The sequence below is a fragment of the Haliotis rufescens genome, unplaced genomic scaffold (genome assembly GCF_023055435.1).
Source record: "Haliotis rufescens isolate VD_foot unplaced genomic scaffold, xgHalRufe1.0.p SCAF_102, whole genome shotgun sequence".
NCBI classification, from domain to species: domain Eukaryota; kingdom Metazoa; phylum Mollusca; class Gastropoda; order Lepetellida; family Haliotidae; genus Haliotis; species Haliotis rufescens.
Window position 1 is genome coordinate 879,407 of NW_025963783.1, and position 25,909 is coordinate 905,315.

Genomic DNA, 25,909 nt, shown 5'->3' on the forward strand with positions numbered 1-25,909 from the left:
GCAAGGTATTGCAATATACACGATAGGGGCACTTTAATATACACGACATCGTCATTCCAATATACACGACATCGTCATTCCAATATACACGACAGTGATATTCCAATATACACGACAGAGGTATTCCAATATACACGACAGAGGTATTCCAATATACACGACAGAGGTAATCCAATATACACGACAGAGGTATTCCAATATACACGACAGAGGTATTCCAATATACACGACAGAGGTATTCCAATATACACGACAGAGGTATTCCAATATACACGACAGAGGTATTCCAATATGCACGACAGAGGTATTCCAATATACACGACAGAGGTATTCCAATATACACGACAGAGGTATTCCAATATGTACGACAGAGGTATTCCAATATACACGACAGAGGTATTCCAATATACACGACAGAGGTATTCCAATATACACGACAGAGTCATTTTGAGAATTACTTGCGATTTACGGGAAATTGCGGATTATCTGTGCCGAATAAAATATTGTCTGTTACGAGCCTTGGTGTTATAATCAATGAATGACGTCATCATCGCGACAATACCGTCAGTATCGTGACGTTACTGTGGGCATCTTAGAAACAATAAAACGATGCAGCAATTGCAACGAACTAGCTAATCATCATGAAGCAAAACAATATAATTCTCGTTGACAATGACATGACAAAATACACGACAGAGGCATTGAAACATACTCGATTCTACTATTATACGACAGTCATTCTCAAACACACTATAATGACATAAAAGGGACAAAACCCTTTTTCATAATCATAAGAAACATATGCAAAAGCGGAGGTCATTCGTAGAGCATCATCAAATCAGGCGATGTTGGTACCATAGTGATTCTTCTCTAGGAACTACTGATACTGGAGATACAGAACATAGAAGAGACTATGCTAATCAATCATTTAGCAATAGATATATCACTACTGCCTGTAACTAATCCAGTATGGATGGGGTAAACCCGTGAGTTAATACATGCACAACGATCCGAGTCATCGGAGCACGATGAAACGCAGTCATAGAGTCATAGAGTGTGACGACCCAATCTATTTTAGTCAACTGGGGACAAATCTAAGACGTATTTGAATTTCAGTGTAAGATCCTGACCATTTCAGTATTTCCGAAATCAGCCGAAGACATCTGCACCCTGTTATGTGTTTAAGGATTTGTAATTGTCATTAAACCTTATCTTGTTTCCGAATGTATTAAACATATTAATGTCAGGTTAAAATCCCACCCTTCTCCGACACTGCTATTGCTGTAGTTTATTGCATTATACATACTACTGAGGGTATTGCTACACCGTGACCTGACACATCTAGCAAACAACTGAACATACAGGTAGTTAAAAGCACAAGGCCATGCTTCTTCAGTGAGTGCGTGAGTGAGTTGGGTTTAACGCCGCATTTAACAGTATTCCAGTTGATGGCTTGTCAGCTTGATGTGGGATGAAAGCCTGAAGTGATGCAGGTCTTAGACGTTTACCACTTCGGTGAAACCCATAAGCACGGGTATGGTGCTGACAAGCCTAGAAACATAGCCGGGGCGAATCGGGATTCGAACCCACAATCACAGGCTTCTGACGGGCCCAAGGGACGCAACTCAGACGACTCGGCCACCCGTGCCCCGCTAGTTTAGAAAACTAATAGCCAATGGCCTTATATATCAATGTTAGTTCATTTTGTGAATTTGTAACAAGTAAGTACAGTACTAAGTATTGACTCCCATCATATTTTACCCATCCCGAGTTTACTTTGAATTTATGTTTGGACGTCTTTGAAACCAAAGTAAACATGCATTCATTCTGAAACTGGTTTATCAAACTAAGGATTTGATCAATTAGGACGAAAATTCATAAAGAAAAACTAAAAACCCAAACACCTACTACGAACAACAGTCTAGAATGTAAACATAATCAATATTAATATTTAATAAACGGACACTTGGGAAATTGATCAGAGTCGTATAACCCAAAAGTAATTCCTTGTTTGTATGTTGTACACAATACTGTATTGAACACCAAATACTTTTTCTAAGAGAGTGTAATTTGTTTGAACTTTAGCATGTTATTACCTATCTCTGAGCGGAATGAATGTGCAGTGGAGGATAATTATCATCTAACCTTTTCCTATACAGAAGGACAGTGTCCTATGTGAAAGAGTTGTACTTGGGGCAGATGCATTATATTAATCACTCATACTGTAGGCTCAGTGACTGACATTCAACTGCATAATGCACCTTCTGTATTCCCTATTCAAAGGAAAATTAATATTCAAAACTTCTACACACACTTAATGTAGATTCTACCATAACAATGTGTGGTAATGTATTAATTTACGTTAGCACGGGATAAACGTACTTTGCAAGAATAATGATAATAATAATAATACGTCTTACGAACAAAACGCATGGCAATCGTTTGTTGACATTCGTTTTCTGAGAGGATATACCAGGGAAGGATGCTTGAGTGAGTGAGTGAGTGAGTGAGTGAGTTGTATTTAGAACTATATGAACAATGGTTTAGTTACACCACGGGTTGTCAGCCTCATGACGGAGTAATGCCAAAACATATCCAGGACGCAGATGTTTACAACTTAACACGGCTCTGATACTGACACCCCGGGGCACATGATCCTAACATCAAATCCTTGTACGACCAAGGGAAGCAAATCTGCCTAGCTTTTAACGACTACTCGCGTCTGTATACTTGCGAATACTCACACACCAAAGACAACCACACGTACACACGCGCCAGAGCTCTAACTGATAACTCAAATAAACAAAATGGGCTCTGCGCAAAATGCCATAGAACTTTAAATAATTCATGATAATTGTGTTATCGAACTCGCGTCAATATTATGAATGTTAAATAGCCTGTGCAACAGGATAAATGGCTTGGACTATGTAACCAGCTAGTATAGAACACATAACACTGGAAGAACAACGTAGTAAGGATTGTAAAGCTATATTGTGAATGACCTCCTGCGTTTCCTGAGCAAGCCTTGTGGTTTTTATCACGCTGGGGAGGCAGGCACGAGACTGGTGCAAATCTTAAGTTGCAGCGGATGTCTTACATGACGTCACTCAAAGGTCTCCACATATGGAAATATGTACTATTTTGTGAATGGGATTGGGAGGATGTGAGCTGCTTTAAGAGTTAATAATTGGAGTATTTTCAACGTTCATTGATACAGCGAGGAAATGCCTCTTCAGGAGAGGATGTAGCGAGGTATAAATGCCAGCCTCGGAGCAGTTATCAAAGAATCAGTCTGTTATACAGCGTGCTCGTCTGGCTCGCGGGTATTTAACGCGTCTCAACATGGATGTCTTGCGTGGTGTAAAACTTGAATATGTACTGTTGTGTCTGTTTGCCCTCGAGGGGGTTCTTGTGAATGGTTTATCACTGGAAACAGATTTGTCCGTGTTGTCAGAGCTGCTGCCTGGCGTGTACAGCAACTCGAAACAGTATGTGGCGGAGGCAGGGGCCCGACCAGCTAAAGGCCACATGTTGATGAAGACCGTCATCCGTCCGGTAGATGTTCCCTTCCTAGGACATTCCTTCAATGTGTTTGTTGAGCAGTACAGCGGGGCAGATAGTGTCCCCTATCGCCAAAGGTTGGAGAGCTTCTCAGTGGATGACGCTCAGCGCGCGATACGTCTGAGAACGTTCAACTTTGCCAATGCCTCGATGATCCCCAGGTTCTCCAGCGACTTGAAGTTGTTGAGGAATCTCAGTGTGTCCGACGTGGTGACACAGAAGGGATGTGATATGTTCTGGAGGAAGTTAAAGAAGAGGACGTTTGTCGGTGCAACCGGACGGGGCTGCCTGGGTAGCGTGAGACGAGAACCGGTGAGTGTCTCCGGGGTAACATACTCCCATTGTCATTTGCACGAGTGAGTGAGTGAGGAGGGGGGGGGGGGGGGGGGGCACCAGAAATGGGTCGAACCGGGGTCTTCAGCGTGACGAGCGAACGCTTTAACCACTAAGCTACCCGACCGCCCCTTATTTACCGCAACACATGCAACACGATATCAGGTTCACTGTATGTGAAGCTCTGGCTTCAACTGTACCAGTACGATGCGCATACAATATGTGTATGTTATAATCATAAAGACGTTCACGTAGCTCCAGTCAGAAACGTTATGTATACCATAGATTATTCCACTCCGAAAACAACCATGCCTTGACAGTTTATGATATCATTTATATGTGTTGATTGTTTAACGCAGCAGTTGGCAATATTCCGGTTATATCAAGGCGGTTTGTCAATAATCTAACCTCGGTCACTAAAACCGGCGGCTGACAGTATGAGCGACTCCCTGACCACTGGAGTTTAGTTGACTTACGTAATGGAGCGCCTGGGACCTATTCTAGCACGGATCTCCACAGGGTTTCCTCACGATTATAAAATGATTCGTGAGTGTGTGCTTTCAATAAATATCTCTCAAAGCACGGAGTATGAACATCTTGGTGGCAGTGTTATCACTGTGAATTTGAGTTCATCAAGTGTTTATCAAACTGTGTTTATTAAACCGGGAGAAAATTTGTAATTCTTAATTATCTAGTTTTAGTTGTATATTTTGAATTTTGTTTGAGTAGAGTTTTTGTCTTTATATATTTATGAACTGCACATCATCTATTGTGACTCGTGAAGATCCGGGGTAGAGTAGGTCTTCAGCAACCCATTCTTGCCCTAAAAGGCGTCTATGCTTTTCGTAAGAGGCGACTATCGTGATCGGATATCATCGTATCTCAATTGCGTGGATCGATGTTCATGATGTTAATCACTCGATTGTCGGGTCCAGACTCAGTTATTTACAGATCGCCGTCATATAGCTGGAATATTGCTGAGTGCGGAGTTAAACAACAAACAAACCAGCATGCCTTGTATCTTAATTGTGCAAAAAGTCTGATAATGTATAAAGATATAAAACCACAATTTAATGTCACTTGTTAACAAAATACTACAGCCATGTGTCAACACAAATGAAGGATACTGAAAGACATAAATCAAAGATGGTATCTGACTGTAAATCACTAAAATAGCCCTATTACTTGCAATCAGAGCGAGCCCCGCCACAAAAACTAACACACACAATCCCCAAGCGTGCCCTTTAGGCAACCCCGAGTGAAGGTCACCGCCAGTGAAAGCCTGGTGAGAGAGATAGGTGGGCCTCGGTTCCGGGAAGTCGGCCCAAAACACACTCTCAACAAAGTGCTGACATGACGCAAAGGTCGTTACCTAACAGAGGAGTGTGACATGGGACGGCCGGCCCGACGGTGTAGACATACTGTATATGGGAGGCCTGTAGAATAATAGCGCTTATTACTGAAATATGTATGGTGAATATTTTCTCGTCCATTAATTCTCTATTATATCCCTGTGTAAAGTATACAAGAAAACATTGATGCAAAGCATCAAAGTTCCCCGCCATATGTGATGCCTCACAAACGCATAATTATGATGTTACTGAAAGGCATTAAGGAGCATAATTAGATTAACCACAAATAACACAACGCTGTTGTGGAAGAAATATTATTTATTTTGAGTATTGGGCAATATACAGTGGATACATTTGCATAGGGAAGGTCTATTTAAAAATAGTTTCTTGTTTAACGCCGCACTCAGCAGTATTTCAGCCATTTGACCGCGGTCTGTAAATAATCCAGTCTGGACCAGATCATCCAGTGATTGACACCAAGAGCATCGAACTAGGCAATTGGAATATGATGTTATGCATCGACCAAATCGGCGAGCCTGACCCACAGGGCCACGGATAGCCATACTATACTGACTGTACTGATTATTGTGTAAAGCATATAACTTGTTCTTATTGTAAATAATTGTAATATCTAAACAGATAAAGTAGAATTTATCTTTAAAAAAACGCATAGAAATTAATTTTATGTTACCACTTCTTAATTGGGTATGGGAGCGGTCGGGTAGCCTAGTGATTAAAGCGTTCGATTCCCGACATGGGTACACAGTGTGAAGCCCATTTCTTGTGTCCCGAGCCGTGATATTGCTGGAATATTGCAAAAAGCAAATTCACTCACTTACTTGTGTATGAACACCGGTGTTCGCTTATCAGTTATCGTTAATACCATTGACATCATACTTGTCAGTCATACATGTATGTTTTTTTGTTTGGTTTCAGGTAAGAATTTCTGTATCAACGACATTAACCTCAAAGATGCTAACCACTCATGAAGGTTGGTACAGGGTCAAGGACGGTACCAAGGTCATGGAGATTGAGGTACCCTTCAACTTAATCAAGGTCAAGAGGATTTCAGGAGCCAGGTATATATGGAGACGCGCATGTGAATCGTTTATCTATACGTCTAGCCGAGCTAATGCCGAGCGACAGGCAGTGTAACAACAAGTACCGTCTTTTAACGTCCTATTGGTCTGACGCGGCCGGGGATCACACCCACGACCTTCCGCTCTTGAGCAGATGTTCTTTCCGCTAGACCACAGAGGCGGTCAGAATGTAATGAAAGAAACTGGCTTTGTTGCAAACATGTGTAGTTGATTAATAGTGGTAAAGAAGGCATTTTGATTCCTTTTGACGTCAAGGCTTGCGTTCAAGGTTAAAGTTGCAACTCATTGTTTATCAACCCACATGGGTAAAATGTGTAAAGCCCATTTCAGTTGTCGCCCGCCGCGATATCGATACTGGGGGAATATTGCTAAAAACGGTGTTAAACCATACTCAGTCACCTCCATTGTTTTTCAGATATATTCCACGTGCAGTCAGTCCCCGTGTGCGCATGTCTAGGCATCTGATACAGAACGATCTGCCCCAGGATCGACCTAACTACATGAGGCGGAAGAACCCCAAGTTCAGCCTGAAGCCCCGGAAGCAAAGGACCTACCTCAGCAGCATCCCCACATCCAACAGCGCATGGACATTGCGCACCTTTCGGTCACTTCTGGATGCCTTGGGTTCCGGTCGAGCAGTGTACTTCATCATGGAGTTGTCGCGGTGTATGCTACCTTCGCAGGCCAAGATTGAGAGAACTTCTTTCGGAGACGCCATAGACGTGTTTGAGCACGTGAAGCAAATGCAGGGGAGACGGAGAGAGTTTATCAAGTTCAGCCAACGAAAGTTTCAACAAAGTGCCAGAGGTATGTGAATCAAATCAATGTTTGTTTGGATGACTGAATAATGATGACCTACTTATTGAGGGGATAAACTAGTTATCAGGCTGACAATCGGGCTTCGATTCCCCGCGTCAGGTTCGGTGGTGGTTCTCGAATAGTGCAAGGAGCGCCGTAAAAGCCTTCTCACCCATTAACTTCACCGAAAGTAGCTGCTCTGCTCTCGTAACAATGATGTTGATAATATCGAATGTTGAATTACATCCGGGAAATCATAACGCATTTAAACACATGAAGAAAAACTATGTTACAATTTGCATGTTTTATCAACTCCTGGGAAATAGTCGCCATGTATGTGAATATAATTGTCTTGACACGGTGATCAATACATATGATTCACATCAGAATTATGTTTTGTGTAATATACTATCTCTGCATCTAAGTCGTAATATAGTTGAATATATTCAGCAGACATATGTTACATGTCTTTTTTTAAGGATACGAAACTGCTGTGAGAGAAATTACAGTTTTCCGCAATGGCAAAGTAATAGTCCGACTCCGTATGACGAAACCAGACAAAGTCCCAGTCACATACGCAGCAAGCTGCAGGCTCTACGATTATGACGCGAGGTAAGTTTTCTCTACTATTTCAATAAGCTGACCTGCTCTGTGTGTGTGTGTGTGTGTGTGTGTGCGTGCGCGTGCGCGCGTGTGTGTGTGTGTGTGTGTGTGTGTGTGCGCGCGCGCGTGCGTGTGGAGCTCCTGGTTAACATATTGGTTGATTGGTTCGTTGTTTAACGCCGCACTCAGCAATATTCCAGCTATATGACGACGGTAAGTAAGCGAGTCTGGACCAGACAATCCAGTGATTGACATCATGAGCAACGATCCACGCAATTGGGATACGATGACATGCATCAACCAGGTCAACGAGCCTGACCACCCGATCCCTTGACCTTTTACGGCAAGCATGGGTTACTGGAGACCTATTCTACCCCGGATCTTCACGGGTCGGTTTACATATTGAGACACGTAGGCATGGATATGCTGGCTTACATATTCAGACACACCAACAGACACGTAGGCATTGCAGTGCTGACTTATGTACACAGACACACTTAAGGACATGTGGGCAGGGAACTTCTGGCTTTTATATTCAGACACACAAACAGACACGTAGGCATTGCAGTGCTGACTTATGTACACAGACACACTTAAGGACATGTGGGCAGGGAACTTCTGGCTTTTATATTCAGACACACAAACAGACACGTAGGCATTGCAGTGCTGACTTATGTACACAGACACACTTAAGGACATGTGGGCAGGGAACTTCTGGCTTTTATATTCAGACACACCAACAGACACGTAGGCATTGCAGTGCTGACTTATGTACACAGACACACTTAAGGACATGTGGACAGGGAACTTCTGGCTTTTATATTCAAACACACAAACAGACACGTAGGCATTGCAGTGCTGACTTATGTACACAGACACACTTAAGGACATGTGGACAGGGAACTTCTGGCTTTTATATTCAGACACACCAACAGACACGTAGCCATGGAGCCCGTAGCCAAACATTCCGGCAGTCAACACATCTCTACAGGCAAGGCCCAGCTGTGGTCAAGCTGTCCAGCAATAACGTGACTGTTCACGACTTAGTTCAGACTTGACTTGTTCAGAAATGAATTGCAAGTGATCCCGTGGCACTTGATGGGTTAATTAGCACATCTTTTAATGTGTTTATGTTTTCATAAAACAAAAACAAGACAGCTTGTGTTGCATTATTGCGCTGAACGAAGTCATTTTGTTGTCTACAGATGTGTTGGGTTGTTTATGATTCAAAAGGAAGTCAGTGAAGTTTTTATTGTTGACGTATACTACGCGGTTTTAATTGTTTTAATCCGGTCAGTATTTCATGGGACGAGTGAGGGTTTTATCGCTGGTTTGAACAGTATTCCAGTTATATCACTGTGTGTCACCTGAATGTGGGAGGAAATGGATGTAGGTCTCAGGCGTCTACCACGAAGGTGAAACCCACAATCACGGACATAGTGCTGACAAACCTAGATTCATAAAGGGGCCAAACCGGGATTCGAACCCAAACTCATAGGTGTCTTGCGTGCACGGCAACTTGCGGCGCCTTAGACAACTGGGCCACCCGTTGCCTCTCTTGGTCTATATAAATAGTTATAATGGTTGAATACCCGTCAAGTCACATACACTTCTAACACAGCCTCCACAAGCTTGTGCCTCAGCTAACACAGACCAATGTCAGTTCAAGTTGATTTCACTAAAGATCTATATATTCTTTATACTCCAAACACAGGTAACACTTGTCACTCTCACGTACTTGTTACATGGCATTACACAAATATAAATCCTTACGGCGTAATGTTATGACTTGTCAATATGTACGAATGTACACTGACGTGTCTATTGCCTGACTCGCGAGTATGCACAGCCCTACATTGCCGTGTCACCATGCAACCGAGAAACTACATCCAACATTATCCACCACTCAGCACGGCACATAATGACATGCATCATCTTCATCACTAACTGTTGAGCGTGATTCATTAGTACTGTGGTGTGAAACGTACATTCTGGTCGGGCTTTAAGTGGCTTCCGCCGCAGCCAAGTGCTACATCCGCCATAATCAGGGATCTGGCATATTAAGATGCTTTGACCTTTCTAAAAAATATGCTGAGCTTATAAGTAGGCCTCACTTCCTTTCGAATGTTGTGTCACTGACATTACTCAGGTAAATTAACTGAAAGTTTATATAAATATTATTCCTTACCAGAAAGAAAGACATCCTGCATGAAGCCACGTGAGTACACGGAAGCCGCACCGGCTACATGCAAATCACTCGGATACCTACCGAAGGCGCCATGCCACGTGTCTACAGACCGTCGTGTTATAGCTTGGATGTCGCTAACCGCGGAGTTAAACATCAAACAAACAAACATTTACCTATCTACGAAAACTTACAACTTTATGGATAGCATCTTCTGGTTTACTACATTATCAAGACGTGACATAGGTTTTCTTAGTTACAGAAATGCCTATCAAACAGTTAGTAAGAAGTCTTCGTGGAGACGTGACATCAATACCATTAGCACCCTCACCCGACTTGACGCTTATGTAATAAACAAGAAGTTGTGATCCATATAGTTGTACGTTTTCTGATTCACTCACCAACTTCTAGAATGCCAATCAAACAGTTAGATACCTGTGTCGACGAGGGACGTGGTGTATCTGGAAACTCGGCAGTTGGTCACCCTGACATGGTCACACTGGTGTCTTTGAATTCGGGGACTAATTGCGTTTGTAGTTTTAAGACTTTTGGATTAGATATGCATGCTTTGTTGAAAGCTATTCAGTTTATCTTTTATTGCATTGACAGTTCTGGAGATGTGAAATTCTCAACGGATCCTTTCAAAAACGTGAGGAGAATCAAGACTTTTGGCTTTCTGAGGTCATCATTGAAGAAAGGTCGACGAGTACGGATGACTGTGGATTTTTCGAAATGTTCCGGAAACAGCCCGAATACAATGACGGAAATTGGCGGCGAAATACGAGGTATGTAGTGAAACAGCTAATTCAGTTGCAATACATGTTGTGACTCACAGTTGATGGAGAAATGCATAATCATCATTATTATGTACATCATTTCATATTTAACTCAAAATATCACAATGACAATGGCTTTTCGGGCTATGTCAGCATAGGCCACTACATATGGAGGTGATTATATCTCGTTATCTCTGTATGATGAATTATGATAGGAAGTAAAGATTATCTGTCCATCCCATAATTGTCTCAACTGACATGACCTTTCTTTGTTGTTGCTCAGGCTACGACTTCATCAATTCCGGAAAAGGGATTGAATTTTCATTGGCAAGACCAGAGCTGGACTTGTCACGCGACGGAGTATCGCAGCGCTTCCTGCTTGGTCGTGTTTTACACAACGGTGACGTCATATTTACAGACATCGGTGACGAACATTCAAATTCCTTCCACCAAAATGAACATCACTTCAAGTGTTCCCTGAGAGGCAGCGAATCGGTAGAAAAACCTGGCGAGAAATCAGTGAAAATGTATTACCTGTGAAATGATTCCGTATAGTACTGTGTATCACCCCCTCACGTTAATCGATGTGTGAAGATGTTGAGAATAGTGACAGCTTTGTAAATATCATTGATATGTGATACTTTATTCAAATACCTGAATGCTACATGTTACATCACTTGTCTTTTTTACTTAAATCACACTTTTTTGTCCAGTGAAACAATGTTGCTGAAAAGCAAAAATATTTTAAGGTCTTTTTAACATGTTTATGAATGTTTGGTATGTAAATGATTTATCGGATATTTAAATGGTTATGAAGTTTATAATTACGTTGTATATCTTGCTACTGTAAATACCCAATGTGTATATACCGACAACTCTCTGTATAGCGAGCGTAAGTGGTCTCATATTATTAATTTAATTTTGTGATCAGGAAGTTGTGATCATTTGTCCTGAAATGTAAATAAATATCTGAACGCTATCGACAACATAATACATGCTGTTTTTCCTATATTTCGTTATGGAGCTGATGTCGTTGAGCTGCAGTTAATGTGCTGTGTATTGATGGTGAGAAATCCCTCTAAAAATGTATTTAATAAAAAAATTCTCATCACGAAAACACATCATTTCTGCCATTCGTTTTGAGAAATGCGTATGACAGACCCACTCATATAATAATGAATATATAAATATATATATATATATATATATATCCTTATACCGGACACAATGAGTCCTGGGATATTATCACATTAGTTATGTGTTCGGTGTATATATCCATAAACACACACGCACGCACGCACGCACGCACGCACGCACGCACGCACGCACGCACACACACACACCACAGACTCACACACACACACACACTCACACACACACGCACGCACGCACGCACGCACACACACACACACACACACACACCACACAGACATGTGATAATGGATGCGAAACATAACTCGCAGGAAACCCTCTTTGCGCGTGGTTCACTATTCTCTAAACGCTTCGCCCTATAAGCCCTCACAACGCAGAGCAAGCCAAAGACGGAAGGTGTGAGAGTAAATATGTTGTCCCTGAACATGTATTCTGGGGAAACGATAAACCAGGAGTCCGGAACAATTTGGCTAATCAAGGAATATTTTTCCCAACTCTTTCCACGGCAAGGTGTCCCTGAACACAGATGTGTAGACACTCAACGATTCAAAATAATTTAAGTATATTTGTGTATAGTTAAATATCACTTTCGACAATCAGAACTTGGGTCTCAATGCCTTGTTGGGTGCACATGATAAACTATTGAAGCACCGTAAAATATCCCCCTCATTCCGATCCAGGAATTAAAGACATTGTGTTTTGTCGTGTGTGACCGGGGAAAAAGGTATTCTTAATCCGTCAGGAACTATTGTCCAAGGGAAAAGACAACTGTCCCATGCTTATATACATTGTTTCCCCGGGTATAAAGCGCCCTTGCTATTGAACACGAGTAATAAATATCATGGGAACGCTGCCGGCTGATAATGCGATCGTAGGGCTGTGGCATCTACGACACCGGGCACATTTCATCAACACTTTCTTAGATGTGAACCTTCATCCCTTAGTACACACTGACCATTCCCACTGGTCGACATGGAGGAGCACACGTGCAGGTGTAGTGTGGTTGCTGGCAGACAGTATGTGCACACACGTGTACATCAATCAGATACTAAGCTTGTAAATGTATTAGCCTCTGTCTTATCAACAACTTATCTGTATTTGAATGTCATTCAGAGAGACACGTATGAGAGAAATAATTTATGGATGTCAAATTCTTTATTATGAGGAACACAACGTTTCGAGGTATATGCTTACTCCTTCATCGGGTGAATGAAGGATAGGACCCATATGTACATGTACATATATCTGCTGTCTGCATTCCAGCATTTATTCAGCGGTATCTCCTTCAAAACATTCCATAAATTATCCGTCTTCTTCTGTATCACAGCCCAACCGTATCACAACTCAATTTTATCACAACTCAACCGTATCACAACTTAACCGTATCACAACTTAACCGTATCACAACTCAACTGTATCACAACTCAACCGTTTTACAACTTAACCGTATCACAACTTAACCGTATCACAACTTAACCGTATCACAACTTAACCGTATCACAACTCAACTGTATCACAACTCAACTGTATCACAACTCAACCGTATCACAACTCAACTGTATCACAACTCAACCGTATCACAACTCAACTGTATCACAACTCAACTGTATCACAACTCAACTGTATCACAACTCAACTGTATCACAACTCAACTGTATCACAACTTAACCGTATCACAACTCAACTGTATCACAACTTAACCGTATTACAACTCAACAGTATCACAACTTAACCGTTTTACAACTTAACCGTATCACAACTTAACCGTATCACAACTCAACCGTATCACAACTCAACTGTATCACAACTCAACTGTATCACAACTTAACCGTATCACAACTCAACTGTATCACAACTCAACTGTATCACAACTCAACCGTATCACAACTCAACTGTATCACAACTCAACCGTATCACAACTCAACTGTATCACAACTCAACTGTATCACAACTCAACTGTATCACAACTCAACTGTATCACAACTTAACCGTATCACAACTCAACTGTATCACAACTTAACCGTATTACAACTCAACAGTATCACAACTTAACCGTTTTACAACTTAACCGTATCACAACTTAACCGTATCACAACTTAACCGTATCACAACTCAACTGTATCACAACTCATCTCCGTCACAACACACCCGTATCAAACGCATCTGTATCATACATAACATTGGCAACAGAAAATAGAATAGATACAAAATACTCCAGGCAATTACCAGCACATATATACTGAAAGACATATGGTCATGTAAGGAAAATAAGCCAAGTATTTGACCTGGTGACTTCCCGCTTCCCATTTGTCGTTGTATAAGACGCAGCTTCAGACCTTTAATGTTCATGTGAGCTGACTAAAGCTGAAGCAGCCCTGTTTTAGGCGACGCCTGGGTTAATGTTCAGACCAAAATAGTTCTGCAGTGACAAATGAGGCAGTGGAGAAAGTTCTTGATGACCGTTTTCGTTTCGAAATGCCAATACATGTACATAGACTCTAAACATAAAGTTTACTGTATACCACATGTCCATATATGTACAAACCCCATCTCTGTATAGTCCGATAGCTAGCTGTGGCATTTGTTAGCTTGTAAGACTTGTATGGTAAACATGTATGTACACAAGCGGTCACTGGACCTTGTGATTCATGAGCGATGGCTGGAAAGTTCACCTTAAGAGCAACAATGGTGTCCAGATGCAGGTGGCCTGTATGGTTGGCTGATGCTGACATACAGGCAGACTACCTGGGACGCACTGGCGACCTTCAGGATGTTGTGAACAGTCAGATTCCATCACGCGTGAGTACCCTCAGCCGTGTGTAACCAGTGAGGGGACTGGCGTGTTGCTGAAAAACACATGTATGATGGAAGAGTAACCAGCGACGCTCAGTCTTAGGTGTAATCCATTATAGAAAAGGGCAGCGACCTTCGAACCGAGCCGCACTCATGATCGTCGCCATCATCATCATCATCGTCGTCATCATCATCATCATCATCATCATCATCATCATCATCATCATCATCATCATCATCGTCGTCGTCGTTATCCTTTTTGTAGGGGTTCTTTTTAATATACACATGCATGTAAGCATGCTGTTACACAAAACATGTTTAAATCATGTATTTTTAGTAGAAAACGACAGATCAAAATAAAATACGCAGAAACATGCACGGATATTTCTAAGGCCGTATTTGCATGTTTCGGTGGTCACAGATATGCTCGGCAAACAAACTGTGGCTATGTGCAATAACATGTAGTGATAACAGGGTCGCCTGTGTCTCTGGTCAGTTGTGTTTGCTTGACCGGTCAGCATTGTAGCCATATCTCAGAGCCTGTTTACCCAGGGGTCAGGCGCATGGACAAGGATTAAGGTCACGTACCTTTTATTCCTTGTGTTATATACTCAGTATCCCCAAAATAATGCATGCAAATAGATGTTATAGATGGTTATATGTGTTGGTAGCTGGTGGAATTAGGGTAGTTATATGTGTTGGTAGTTAGTGGAATTAGGGTAGTTATATGTGTAGTTTGTGGAATTAGGGTAGATATATGAGTTGGTAGTTAGTGGAATTAGGGTAGTTATATGTGTTGGTAGTTAGTGGAATTAGGGTAGTTATATGTGTTGGTAGTTAGTGGAATTAGGGTAGTTATATGTGTTGGTAGTGGAATTAGGGTAGTTATATGCGTAATTATTGGGTGGTGGAGGTAGACAGTGAGGGTGTCACAAAAGTTATGGAGAGGTGGAGGAGTTATAGAGACTGGAGGAGTTATAGAGAGGTGGAGGCGATATGGACAGGTGGGGGAGTTGTGGAGGTGTGGAGAAGTTATGGAGAGTTGGAGGAGATATAGAGAGGTGGAGGTGTTATGGAGAGATGGAGGAAATATAGAGAGGTGGGGGAATTGTTGAGAGGCGGAGGAAATATAGAGAGGTAGAGGCGATATGGAGAGGTAGAGGTGTTATAGAGAGTGGAGGAGTTATTGAGGTGTTGAAAAGTTATTGACAGGTGGAGGAGTTATGGAGAGTTGGAGCAGATATAGAGAGGTGGAGAAGATATAGGGAGGATGAGGAGATATAGAGAGGTAGAGGCGATATGGAGAGGTGGAGGTGTTATAGAGAGTGGAGGAGTTATTGAGGTGTTGAGAAGTTATGGACAGGTGGAGGAGTTATGGAGAGTTGGAGGAGATATAGAGAGGTGGAGAAGATATAGGGAGGTGGAGGAGATTTAGAGAGGTAGAGGCGATATGGAGAGGTGGAGGTGTTATAGAGAGTGGAGGAGTTATTGAGGTGTTGAGAAGTTATGGACAGGTGGAGGAGTTATGGAGAGTTGGAGGAGATATAGAGAGGTGGAGAAGATATAGGGAGGTGGAGGAGATATAGAGAGGTAGAGGCGATATGGAGAGGTGGAGGTGTTATAGAGAGTGGAGGAGTTATTGAGGTGTTGAGAAGTTATGGACAGGTGGAGGAGTTATGGAGAGTTGGAGGAGATATAGAGAGGTGGAGAAGATATAGGGAGGTGGAGGAGATATAGAGAGGTGGGAGGTGTCATAGAGAGATGGAGGCGCAATGGGTTGTTATAGAAATGTCTCTTTACAAAGTGTTGGTCAAAGTCGCGTTCTCTTGATGATGCAGGGCGCGGGTTCTGTCTTCCATGGGGCAATACACCCGGCATCCTATTAGCCGACAACACTACGTTGTCGAGCAGCTCCCCTGACGGACTGCGGTGTCTGCTCAATGTTATATACATATATGCCATTTCATCTAAAATATAATGCAAGTAAAAGTGCCTTTCTACTGTTTGGGAACAGGTGTGTCAGCACGTTTATATTGGTACCTCTCAGTATGTTAGTCAAAATCAATTCTCTAAATCCTATCACAGGCGTTCGTATATGGGAAAGGGTGATACTACCATGTGGAATATCTGCTTGTAATGAATGGTGTAAATTGTCATCTAAGGTATATGACATGTTTGAAATTATTTAAAGCTCATTTGTGAAAAAAGAGTCAAGGATTGTCCAGACGCACTTCGTTCGTTGTCACCAGAGATTGTCTTGGGTGAATCTTTCTTCAGACGTACATTGATCAACGACCTCTTATTCCTTGGACGACTATGCAATTGTGACATTAACTTTGTATTTAAACGACTATTACAGCACATACCTGTTCAGTATCAATTCTATGCAATTAAGAACGAGATGATAAATATCACCATTATATCACATGTTATCACCAGTAAATAGTTCGAACCTAAAAATGATATAGATATCTATTCTACCTCTTCTCTATGTCCCGACAGACAAGCATGGGCGGTCCTGTTGAAGGGGCAAATAAGCGTATTTGACCGTAACGTAATTCCCACAGAGATTCATTCAATAGAAAACCTAAACAGATACTCTCTTATACCCTCACCTTAGGTACACAGGTCAATGTTAATGACAATTGAAAAACCGGATCATTTCAATGAATAAACTTATCTATTATGTCTTACTATTTATACTGAACAATCTGATAAATGTTTATAAGAAACATTTGCATATGATAGAATAAAACATGTATTTATGTATTGTAAGAAGACGCATAAAGAGAAGATGATCGTGTTGAGTATAATATTGATTTACGAGGTGTAAATATTGAACACAATTTATGGATTAATATAATGCTTCTTATATGTAAAACAGTGAAAATGTGAAAAACCTTTGTCAGTAGCCATGTATGATAAGAATGTGACATTTCTTGTACAATGAATATAACCACTGTTATATGACTGTAAAATACCGTAATGTTTATGATAAGATTATCTATCTGTCTGTATGTCTGTCTGTCTGTCTGTCTGTCTTCGGGTTTTCCTCACATATCTAGTATTGCTCACAATCGCGTTAAATCGTCCACTCATACACTTTACTAGAAAGTTAGACGAACAATCAACGAGTCTGATCAAACTGATTGACAGATACAAGACGTTACCTAACATGCAACGGGTAGCGATATGGAAGCGTCAACAACGGGGGCTGGACAAAGCCCATGATGTGACCGTGACCTTCATGGGGGGGGGGGGGGGTCGGGGGACGCTCCACGACAGACGAGTCCAAGCGGTCAGACCAGTCAGAGATAAGCATGTTGTTGACACCTAGGGATATCTTCAAGACACACTGCACTTCTCCTGTTGATGTGGACCAAATAACACCATTACTTTGTGTAACAACTGATTTCGCTTGGTGCAATGCAGGGAGATGACTTACGTCCATGGGACTTACGATTCTCATAGAAAGCTGAAAGGTGAATAACATTTGACTGCATAGCTTTCTATACAGAAGGCGTAAACGGAATAGCCTTTCAAAGGAAAGGATTTAATTGACTGTTTAAGTGACACTGTTTTTAATTATTTCTTCGTGTGGCTCTTTATGTCATCAATGCTGAAATGAATACGCACGTGGCAGGCATCGTCGCTGTGACCCTCCTCCTCGGTGTTGCAACATCGTCCACGAACAACACCATTATGTATACGCCCTGGTCAATGGGAGACATTTACCTTAATTCAACAGACAATACAACAACGGATTTCATGATTTCTGTGATTTCACCCTCAGTTGAAATGTTCATGGACGCCAGCGCCGTTGTCAACGTGTCCTACTCCATCCTCTGCGACACACCCGACACAGTTTACAATCTCAGTGTCTACACGACGGAGGATAAGGTGGCGTTCCTGACACAGCCTGGCGACGTCAGCATGTCGTGTAGCAATGTATCCAATTTGGCAAGTCGGGCATTCAAAAAGCCAACCCGTGTTTCAGGAACACTCAGCATCAACTTACACTCGGATCTCATAGGAAGAACGTGGCTTGTCTTTAAAACGGATCACGAAAGGTCCACACCACAAGAAACACAGCCAGACACGGATACAATGGCAGGCCAACCAGGTGACCACTTCCAGAGATACATGATCGTGGTAGTACGGAACTACCGGCCTATCGATACCGTGTTTCGTGTTGTCATGTACTTGTTTGTGATCGCCAGCACTATAGGAATGGGATGTAAGATCGAGCTGAGCGTAGTCAAGTCGGTGCTGCTCAAACCCGTGGCTCCTGCAATTGGCTTCTTCTGCCAGTATCTCGCCATGCCGCTGGTAAGTCTCACACCTACACACACAGTCGCGCATTCACAAGCACGTACATGCACATGAACATGTCCGCGTCTGGCTGTTTGTGTGTCACCGTGCCCCGAAAGCGTGGGTCGTTATTCATAGTGTCACACCAAGGGTTTGCAAGCCCAGATTCAATTATTTACTGACGGACGAGGTATCCTTGGAATAATTACTGGGGGGAAAGGCAACATGTACTCATTCACCCATGAACAACATGCACTCATTCAGCCCTGAACAACATGCACTCATTCACCCATAAACAACATGCACTCATTCAATCATAAAAAACATGCACTCATTCACCCATCAACAACAACATGCACTCGTTCACCCAGGAACAACATGCACTCATTCACCCAGGAACAACATGCACTCATTCACTCATAAACAACATGCACTCATTCACCCAGGAACAACATGCACTCATTCACCCAGGAACATCATGCACTCGTTCACCCTTGAGCAACATGCACTCATTCACCCTTGAGCAACATGCACTCATTCACTCATAAACCACATGCACTCGTTCACCCAGGAACAACAACATGCACTCGTTCACCCAGGAACAACATGCACTCATTCACCCAGGAACATCATGCACTCGTTCACCCTTGAACAACATGAACTCATTCACCCTTGAGCAACATGCACTCATTCACCCATAAACAACATGCACTCATTCACCCATAAACAACATGCACTCATTCACCCATGAACAACATGAACTCATTCACCCATCAACAACATGCACGCATTAACCCTTGAGCAACATGCACTCATTCACCCATAAACAACATGCACTCGTTCACCCTTGAACAACATGCACTCATTCACCAATAAACAACATGCACTTATTCACCCTTGAACAACATGCAGGCATTCACTCATAAGCAACATGCACTCATTCACCCATAAACAACATGCACTCATTCACCCATGAACAACATGCACTCATTCACCCATCAACAACATGCACTCATTCACCCATCAAAAACATGCACTCATTCACCAATAAACAACATGCACGCATTCACCCATAAACAACATGCACTCATTCACCCATCAACAACATGCACTCATTCACCCAGGAATAACATGCACGCATTCACCCATCAACAACATGCACTCATTCACCAATAAACAACATGCACTCATTCACCCATAAACAACATGCACGCATTCACTCATAAGCAACATGCACTCATTCACCCATAAACAACATGCACTCATTCACCCATGAACAACATGCACTCATTCACCCATGAACAACATGAACTCATTCACCCATCAACAACATGCACGCATTAACCCTTGAGCAACATGCACTCATTCACCCATAAACAGCATTCACTCATTCACCCATGAACAACATGCACTCATTCACCCATGAACATCATGCACTCGTTCACCCTTGAGCAACATGCACTCATTCACCCTTGAGCAACATGCACTCATTCACTCATAAACCACATGCACTCGTTCACCCAGGAACAACAACATGCACTCATTCACCCATGAACAACATGAACTCATTCACCCATCAACAACATGCACGCATTAACCCTTGAGCAACATGCACTCATTCACCCATAAACAGCATTCACTCATTCACCCATGAACAACATGCACTCATTCACCCATGAACAACATACACTCATTCATTCATAAACAACATGCACTGATTCAATCATAAACAACATGCACTTATTCACCCATGAACAACATGCACTCATTCACCCATGAACAACATGCACTCGTTCATCCTTGAACAACATGTACTCATTCACTCATAAACAACATGCGCTCGTTCATCCTTGAACAACATGTACTCATTCACTCATAAGCAACATGCACTCATTCACCCATAAACAACATGCACTCATTCACCCATGAACAACATGCACTCGTTCATCCTTGAAGAACATGTACTCATTCACTCATAAACAACATGCACTCATTCACCCATGAAAAACAACATGTACTCATTCACCCATGAAAAACAACATGCACTCGTTCACCCTTGAACAACATGAACTCATTCACCCATAAACAACATTCACTCATTCACCCATAAACAGCATGTACTCATTCACCCATGAACAACATGCACTCATTCACTCATAAACAACATGCACTCATTCACTCATAAACAACATGCACTCATTCACTCATAAACAACATGTACTCATTCACCCATAAACAACATGTACTCATTTACTTACACTACAACAAGGGAGTGAGGATGGTTTTACGCCGCTTATTGCAATATTACAGCACTATCACTGCGGGGGACACCACCAAATATCTTCCCCCATTGTATCTACTTGGAGAAGCGAGCCCGGGCCTTCAGTGTGACGAGCGACCTGTGAACGTCCGGGTGAGAATAAGTCGTCAGCAACCCATGCTTGCCGTGAGAGGCGACTACCGGGATCGGGGGGTCAGGCTCGCTGACTTGGTTGATGCATGTCATCGTATCCCAATTGTGTAGATCTATGTTCATGCTGTCAATCACTGAAATGTCTGTCCAAGACAGATTATTGACAGACCGCCATCATATAGCGGAAATATTGCCTAGTGCGGCGTTAAACAACAAACAAAAGACGAGCGAACGCTTTAACCCCTTGGCTACCTCATCGCCCCCATTCACTTGAGAACAACATCATGCACGTATTAACTTATGCGAAGAGCATTCCAAGCGTAGACTGGAAGTCCGCGTTTTCTCTCTGGACAGTTCTTTGCTATTTATCTACTAAACGCTCACACACGTTCGTACACCAGGCAACACATGCATATTCATGGCAGTCTCTGATATTTCTTCTTTCAGATTGCCTATGGTGTGGCGAAGCTTGTGACTTTCGAGATCCCTGCCGTGGGGCTGGGGATATTTGCCTGTGGGATCTGCCCGGGGGGAGGGGCTAGCAACATCTACTCCTATCTCCTGGGCGGGGACCTGTCGCTGTCTGCTACCATGACAACCATCAGTAACATAGGAGCGCTAGGTAAAAATGCCATACAACTGACATCCCTTAACCTTGGAAATGTCTTTAACACAGTTATTGGCGCAAACATATGTGCTTTAAATTTACAAGGTGCCTCCAGAATCGCAATTGAGTATTCCTGCGCGTAGAGATACGTTAACGCCATAATCAATACCACAAGCCTTTGCATGTTATAGTCTTATGAAAGACAAAATGGAATCATTCATGCACGTGTGTGTGTGTGTGTGTGTGTGTTCTAGCCCGGGCTGATGCCGATTTATAGTGCCAGCTCACTAAGATACCATGCTGCAGTTTAACATGAATTATTGAATACCCCACTTAGACACAGTATACTGACTCCGAACCGACCAGTCCTTGTTTTAGCCCCTCATGCGCCGGACAGGGTAACAACAAGTACCATTTTTTAATGTTTTTTGGTAAGAGATCGAACCCCAGACCTACCGCTCTCCGGGCGGACGCTATACCACTAGACCACGGAGGCGGTCTGTCACAGTACTTAAGGTTAATCGATATATAGACAATGAACATATCACTGGATTCTCCATAATTCGTTATTGATGATGGTGTTCATGTTTGATAGTTAATTTAGATTTGATGTCGAGGGAAAGATTTGAGGAAATACGATTTGATAAAACACGATTTTGTTACGTTTATATGAACTGACCGAGGCGTTCTTAAAATACTTCCTCTAAGCAGTCTTCTGAAAACCAACACAGTATTTGCATGTTTGTCTGAAGATGTTTGACCTTTGCCCCCAGGTATGGTTCCTCTGTGGATGTTCACGCTGGGTCAGCAGTTTCACGATGACAAGATGCAGATCAACATCCCGTACGCCAACATCATCCAGACCCTGGCATCTGTCATCCTGCCGATCTTCGCTGGCATCCTCATAAAGTACAAGTTTCAGAAGCTCGCGGCTGTCATCGTCAAAATCCTCAAGCCGGTCACGTTGATCACGATCGTTATCCTGCTCACCTTCGGCATCTACGCCAACCTCTACATCTTCAGACTGTTCAAACCGTCCACGCTCCTCGCTGGGTGCCTGCTGCCCTACTGTGGCTACATCATCGGCGGGTTGGTTGGGTTGATGTTCCGCCAGCCGTGGTACCGAGTGAAGACCATCGCCATAGAGACTGGCATACAGAACGTCATGGTGGCCTACCTCATGTTGCAGATGGCGCTGCCGCCACCAGATGGCGACCTTGCCGCTGTCGGCCCTTTAGCTTCCGCGGTTATGACGCCACTTCCGCTCTTTATTTTGGCTATTGGCTATACAATTTATTTGAAATGCACTAAGCAGGATTATGACAAAGTTTCAAAGAGAGATCAAGGTGAGAATGGTGTAGTAGACAAGAGTGAGGGGAAACAGACAGGGGTGGGGGCTGACGGACAGGGGCAGGATGACGCTGGGGTGGGGCTGGTCAATAAGGCGGATCGTGTTAGTGTCAAATAATTGCAGTAGCAGTTTGAAACATCCGATAGGCGGCCACTTGCAGCCTCTCAGCCAGCAATGTGACACACGGTTGCGGCCTAGTTGGCAGTGAATAATCTAATGTCTGTATTACCGGTGACATCCTTCCTAGGCCAAACGAAACTTTTGTTTGTTTGATCGTTTCTTGTTTAACCTCGTATTCGGCCATATTCCAGCTATACGACGGCGGCCTGTAAATAATCGAGTCTGGACCAGACAATCCAGTGACATCATGAACATCGATCTACGCAATTATGATACGATGACATGTATCAACCAAGCCAGCGAGCCTAACCACCCGTTCCCGTTAGTCACCTTTTACGACAAGCATAGTCACCTTTTACGGCAAGCACGGGTCACTGAAGACCTCTTCTACCCCGGATCTTCACGGGTTCGAGGGCTTAACTGAACATGTCAGCTTGTAGGTAATCAGACACCTAGTCTCATGGTCGCAGATACGGCCCGTGGAAGCCCGTCACCGGTAATACAGACGCCAGATAACATCACCCGGGGGATGGAACTGGCTGCGTATCCGTTGGCAATAACCAGACACGTGTCAGTGTTACATTTTCATAATCATGTCCCTAGAAACACAGTAATATCTTCATTTTATGTTAAGAATATCTTCTGCAGACTTTGACATCACGTCATCATTAAATACTTCGGTCGCTTTTTGGAAACAATTGCATAATTATTGCATACGGATATTTGAGCTTCATTAAGGGGTGACTATTCAAACAGTTTGTTATAACCCAAAGGGAGTGGGGATTTAAGTCATAACTGCTGAATGCTTAAGATGTGTTTTCTAAACATCTGAGTGACTGTTGCAGAAAAGACCGGTTGGTTGGATAATATTTTTCATCTATTGTTATGTTTTGGCGTTTCTCGGATTGTGAGGTCATAGCCTGTCAGAGATAAATAGCATGTTAATGGAAGTGTTGTTTTAACTAAAACTACATTAGAGTTATTATTTGGTAGTGAAGACGATCCTCCAGACATCTTCCCTGTGACCACAGTGACACGCGGGACGGGGAAGCCATGTCGTAGTCCGTATGCTATTGACTAGATAGTAGATGTGCAGGTACAAATTAGACTATGTACTCTGGTGTATTCGTCCTTCGTTCTCAGTATAGTATACTTTTACGCCGCTCTTAGCAATATACCTGCAAAATCAAGGTGGGGAACAATTTAACCACTAGGCTAACCACACACACACACACACACACACACACACACACACACGCACGCACGCACGCACGCACGCACGCACGCACGCACGCACCTCATTCGTTCTCAGAGTAAAATGTCGCCGGCGGGGTATTATATTAATTTTATATAACTAAATCTTTTTTCAATACTGGAAAACAACAATATATTTAATTAACTGTCCACTTTAGCAATTGGATATAGCGTTTCTGAATAGTTGCTTTCTACAACTTGTGACGGAACAGTGCATTTCATCGTTGATAGAATGCCTGCCTCCAACTTGCCATAGAAATAAAGTTTCAATAAATAAAATATTTCCCGTTGTGTTTTAGGTTTGTTCGTATTCATCGTATTACATTAAGTCGTACAGACAACGTCTGTGGCAGGAGCTGTCCTTGTCACATCCCAGGACATGAAGCGGTGACAGAAGATTAAACCAAGTTCTTTCATGATCGTATAACAAGCAGGGGGTACAGGTGTTAATGTTTTAAATAAACACCAGCAGGGGGTTAAATCTGTTAATGTTGTAAATATACACCAGCAGGGGGTTAAATCTGTTAATGGTGTACATATACACTTGCAGGGGGTTAAATCTGTTTATGGTGTACATATACACCAGCAGGTGGTTAAATCTGTTTATGGTGTACATATACACCAGCAGGGGGTTAAATCTGTTAATGGTGTATATATACACTTGCAGGGGGTTAAATCTGTTTATGGTATACATATACACCAGCAGGTGGTTAAATCTGTTTATGGTGTACATATACACCAGCAGGTGGTTAAATCTGTTTATGGTGTACATATACACTTGCAGGGGGTTAAATCTGTGAATGTTGTACATATACACTAGAAAGGGGTTAAATCTGTTAATGTTGTACATATACACCAGCAGGGGGTTAAATCGGTTAATGGTGTACATATACACCAGCAGGGGGTTAAATCGGTTAATGTTGTACATATACACCAGCAGGGGGGATAAATCTGTTAATGTTGTACACATACACCAGCAGGGGGTTAAATCGATTAATGTTGTACATATACACCAGCAGGGGTTAAATCGGTTAATGTTGTACATATACACCAGCAGGGGTTAAAATCGGTTAATATTGCTGATATACACTAGCGCATGGTTAAATCTGTTAATGGTGCGCATATACACTTGCAGGGGGTTAAATCTGTGAATGTTGTACATATACACTAGCAGGGGGTTAAATCTGTTAATATTGTACA

General features: G+C 42.5%; 2 protein-coding genes across 2 annotated transcripts; both read left to right on the top strand.

The window, feature by feature from the left end:
* The first annotated feature begins 3,058 nt into the window (after positions 1 to 3,058).
* On the top strand, positions 3,059 to 11,699 carry LOC124115802. The gene is made up of 6 exons (XM_046476966.2): positions 3,059 to 3,873; positions 6,183 to 6,325; positions 6,762 to 7,153; positions 7,624 to 7,756; positions 10,542 to 10,717; positions 10,992 to 11,699. The coding sequence occupies exons 1-6, from the start codon at positions 3,259 to 3,261 to the stop codon at positions 11,246 to 11,248; spliced, it is 1,716 nt and encodes a 571-aa protein (XP_046332922.1). The 5' UTR covers positions 3,059 to 3,258; the 3' UTR covers positions 11,249 to 11,699.
* Positions 11,700 to 17,938: 6,239 nt separating this feature from the next.
* Positions 17,939 to 23,758, top strand: LOC124126030 (ileal sodium/bile acid cotransporter-like). Its single transcript, XM_046489489.2, has 3 exons — positions 17,939 to 18,982; positions 21,825 to 21,999; positions 22,758 to 23,758. The coding sequence occupies exons 1-3, from the start codon at positions 18,278 to 18,280 to the stop codon at positions 23,450 to 23,452; spliced, it is 1,575 nt and encodes a 524-aa protein (XP_046345445.2). The 5' UTR covers positions 17,939 to 18,277; the 3' UTR covers positions 23,453 to 23,758.
* The last annotated feature ends 2,151 nt before the right edge of the window (positions 23,759 to 25,909 follow it).